Source organism: Helianthus annuus, chromosome 17 (assembly GCF_002127325.2).
Source record: "Helianthus annuus cultivar XRQ/B chromosome 17, HanXRQr2.0-SUNRISE, whole genome shotgun sequence".
Taxonomy (NCBI): Eukaryota; Viridiplantae; Streptophyta; class Magnoliopsida; order Asterales; family Asteraceae; genus Helianthus; species Helianthus annuus.
Genome location: NC_035449.2, coordinates 11,370,852 through 11,375,071, shown reverse-complemented (window position 1 = coordinate 11,375,071; position 4,220 = coordinate 11,370,852). Strand labels below are relative to the sequence as shown.

Here is a 4,220-nt window from a genome sequence, read left to right as displayed (position 1 = left end):
TTGAGAACTGATGTTTGATTATAAAATGTTGAGGGCAGATGTTTAAACAAAAGTTGTTTGATATGGGCAGACGTTTCTCCTCAGCAGACCTTTGGAATCTAAATGTGGGCCACCTTTGAATTTTAAACTCTTTTAATATTAGGCTTTATGATGTAATAATGAGACAAGAAAAACCTTGTTGGACACTCTCTCCTGGCTGACACATCAGTTATTCTTATGTCACTTGGATTTTTCCTTTTATAGAAAGTATACATTGATTAAGCCAATTTTTAGTGATCCATATTAATAAATTTTTATATTTAAACAACTACATTTTTTTATCTTTTCTTTTAACTTCTAAAATTAAATATTACCATATATAAGAAAAAAAAGAGAATGTACGATATATGAATAAAAGAACAATGTACATATTGAAAAACAAGTTTAATGTATATAAATAAAGAGTTATTGGATTTTAATAATCCTAAGTTTCACCAGTTGGCCGATAATAATCCCAACTTTAAAAATTCTCTTCAATAATCCCAACTTGTAAAAGTTTAGCCGCCATTGATCCTTTTTAAACATATAAGAATTTAGTCTCCTCAATAGATTCAGTTACAACTAGAAACTCCTTAATGGATTTAAGTGCACCTATGTTAGAAAAGGATCAATAGCGGCCAAACTTTTACAAGTTGAGATTATTGGAGGAAATTTTTAAAGTTGAGATTATTATCGGGCAACGGGTGAAACTTAGGATTATTAAAATCCAATAACCCATAAATAAAAAAAGAATGTAGCGATTAAGACTAGGCTACACAAACACAAACGTAATGTGAAAATCAGAAAATCAAAGGCAAGTGCGTTTCAAAGAAATTTCACATTGGAATTTAGGTTGAATTTTCGTTATTTATGGGGTTGAATGAGTCATGCGAAGACCCAAAGACCTTAACCATATCAGGCCCAATGAATACGTTTGAATTTTGAAATTTGAAACTATCTTAGGCCTACATAAACCATGGTTACCCTCACTTTGCACACACAAAACCACAATGACCACATTCACCCTTTCCATTTTCCTTCTCTTAATTTTTCTTTTTCGCTCCACCAATGCGGCAGTTTTCACTATTCTAAACAACTGTCCGTACACCGTTTGGGTAGGTGCCGTGCCTGGTGGCGGCCAACAACTTAACTCGGGTCAAACCTGGGCTTTATCCGTCCCATCTAGCACAGTAGGGCGTATATGGCCCCGTACCAATTGCAACTTTGATGGTTCTGGACGAGGCAAGTGTCAAACCGGTGATTGTAATGGTCTCCTACGATGCCAAAACTATGGTACACCACCCAACACATTGGCCGAGTACGCTTTGAATCAGTACAACAATCTTGATTTCTTTGATATGTCTCTTGCGGACGGATTCAATGTGCCAATGGAATTTAAGCCCAGTAGTTCTGGTGGGTGCACCCGTGGTATCTTATGTAAATCGGATATTAATGGCCAGTGTCCTAACGAGTTACGGGCTCCTGGTGGGTGCAATAACCCTTGCGCCGTGTTCAAAACTAATGAATATTGTTGCGTCTCAGGAGGAAATTGTTCGCCAACCGACTTTTCAAGGTTTTTTAAGACAAGGTGTCCTGATGCATATAGTTATCCTAAGGATGATCAAACTAGCACATTTACATGTCCCGGTGGAACCAACTATAGTGTTGTATTATGCCCTTGAAGCCATAGGGTTGTTTTTAAAAAGACACTAATAAAAAAAGATTAAACATACAGAAGAAAGAGTGTTAGTCAGTGGTCACCTAAGGGTATGTTTGGCAAAATTAGCTGGTGGTTGGTGGTTGGAAGCTGGTAGCTGGTGGTTGGTGGCTGGAAGATGGTAGCTGTAACTGATAGCTAGTAGTTGTAGCTTTTTAGATATATTTGGTGTTTGGCAGAGTAGCTGAAGCTTTTAATAAAATGCATAAAATGACCAAAATGGACATAACTAAAAATTTAAAAAGTTTGTGCATTAAAGAGTTCATTATCTTTAGAGGTTAAAATAGTCATTTTTCCCCTAAAAGCTTGTAGCTCCTTCTAAACGCTACTAGTAGGAGAGTTCAACCAAAAGCTTCTAACCTAAAAGTTTCAAGTCTCTTCAACCAAACAAGGTTTTTTATTAAGTATAATCTTTTTCTTAAAAGTTTAAAGCTAGAAGTTACTAAAAGCTCCATACCAAACATATGGGTTAGGTTATTGTACAAATGGATAAGATACAAATGAGTCTTAATATGAGAAGTGAATGAGGGAAATGGAAAAGCATGTATTTTAGTTCTAGAATCTAAAAAATAAATAAATAAAAAATTCGTGTAATTACACTAGTAGAGTAATTATATAATCATTCAAGAATAATTATACATAATTACTCAACTAGTATAAATACACGATTTTTTTATACATTTTGCAACTAAACATCTAGATGGAATTTAAAAAATAAAATAAAAATCTTTTTTCATTTTTCATGTTAAGACCCATTTGTATGTTTAAACTTATTTGTAACATCATATATTATATAAGCCTAAAGACAGAGTTTGTGTTATTTTTAGTCTAGATTGACATTCTTATATAAGGTCAAGCTTGAAATTAATTGAGGCGGCTTGGCTTGGCTTGGCTAGAGCTCTAGTTTGAAGTTAAACGAGTCAATGAGCCGACCATGAGCCAAGCCGAGCTTGGGTCGAGCTCGGCTTGGTTACAAAATGAGCCAACTCGGCTCATGTCATTTCAAATTTAAGTTTTTTAGCTAGTTTTTCTCAAGTTTATTTCGAGCGAGTTACGAGACGCGAGCTTTGTGAACTGAGCATAAGCTAGAGAAAGAACCAAATCCTTAAGAAACATGAAGTCCAATTAATACATTTGAAATTTCAGTTTATATAATTCTGAAAACTATATATCATCTTGACATCTTAGGCCTATATAAACCATGTTTAGTCTCACTTTCAATTCACCCAAAACCACAATGACCACCTCCACCCTTTCCACTTTCCTTCTCTTTGCTCTACTTCTTCTTCACTCCACCAACGCAGCCGTTTTCAATATCCGAAACAACTGTCGATACACCGTTTGGGCTGGCGCGGTTCCTGGTGGAGGCCGGCAGCTTAACCCAGGCCAAACCTGGGCTTTAACCGTCGCAGCTGGCACAAAAGGAGCCCGTATATGGCCCCGAACCGGTTGCACCTTTGATGGCTCAGGGCGAGGCAGGTGTCAAACCGGTGATTGCAACGGTCTCCTCCAATGCCAAAATTATGGTACCCCACCCAACACATTGGCCGAGTACGCTTTGAACCAATATCAAAATCTTGATTTCATTGACATCTCTCTTGTGGACGGATTCAATGTGCCGATGACATTTAAATCCAGTTCTGGGGGGTGCAGCCGTAGTATCGTATGTACTGCGGATATCAATGGTCAGTGTCCTAGCCAGTTACGGGCTCCGGGTGGGTGCAATAACCCTTGCACCGTGTACAAAACTGAACAGTATTGTTGTAACAATGGACCTTGTGGACCAACTGATTTATCAAGGTTTTTCAAACAGAGATGCCCTGACGCTTATAGTTATCCTCAGGATGATAAAACTAGCTTATTTACGTGCCCTGGTGGAACCAACTATGACGTTATATTCTGCCCTTGATCGATCGAGGACATTAGATAAAAGAGGTGATCGAAATATAATAAGAACTGCAATATAGAAATGAAGTGAATAAGTAATTAAGGGGCTTTTCTTCCTTGATTATATATTGTAATACAGTAATGTCATCTTTTATCCAAACTAGTGGGAAACCCGCACGTTGCGGCGGGCTCTACAATACATGACTGACTGGAACATAATTCAAACCTTAAAACAAATTAAAAATCACCTTTAAGGTTTTAACTGCTACACACATATATGTATATGTATAATTGAAGAGGTATAACCCCATTACACACTCAAGTTATATAACCCCCCTTTCTTACGCAATTGTCACATGTTGTATAACCCCACATCTATGGGGGTTACAGGGTTTGACCACTACACATGGCCTTATACTTTATAAAATTATAATTAAAGTTTTTATAACAAAAATGAATAATCATCAGAAAACCATAAGGGACCTTCACTGCCATAACACATACATTAGTTATGATCATGTGACTTTTAACGAGCCTCTTGATCAACTGTGACAAAGAAGTATTTGAAATTCATAAATTTGACAGTTGTGATACTTTA

General features: G+C 36.8%; 2 protein-coding genes across 2 annotated transcripts; both read left to right on the top strand.

The window, feature by feature from the left end:
* Positions 1-1,021: 1,021 nt before the first annotated feature.
* LOC110922092 (thaumatin-like protein) lies at positions 1,022-1,977 on the top strand. Its single transcript, XM_022166419.2, has one exon. The coding sequence runs from the start codon at positions 1,029-1,031 to the stop codon at positions 1,698-1,700; it is 672 nt and encodes a 223-aa protein (XP_022022111.1). The 5' UTR covers positions 1,022-1,028; the 3' UTR covers positions 1,701-1,977.
* A 995-nt stretch (positions 1,978-2,972) lies between these two features.
* LOC110922091 (protein P21) lies at positions 2,973-3,758 on the top strand. The gene has a single exon (XM_022166418.2). The coding sequence runs from the start codon at positions 2,973-2,975 to the stop codon at positions 3,642-3,644; it is 672 nt and encodes a 223-aa protein (XP_022022110.1). The 3' UTR covers positions 3,645-3,758.
* Positions 3,759-4,220: the final 462 nt, after the last annotated feature.

Bases quoted from the DNA above. Each gene is read 5' to 3' on its own strand.
- LOC110922092 (XM_022166419.2), top strand. From the start codon at position 1,029: ATGACCACATTCACCCTTTCCATTTTCCTTCTCTTAATTTTTCTTTTT.
- LOC110922091 (XM_022166418.2), top strand. From the start codon at position 2,973: ATGACCACCTCCACCCTTTCCACTTTCCTTCTCTTTGCTCTACTTCTT.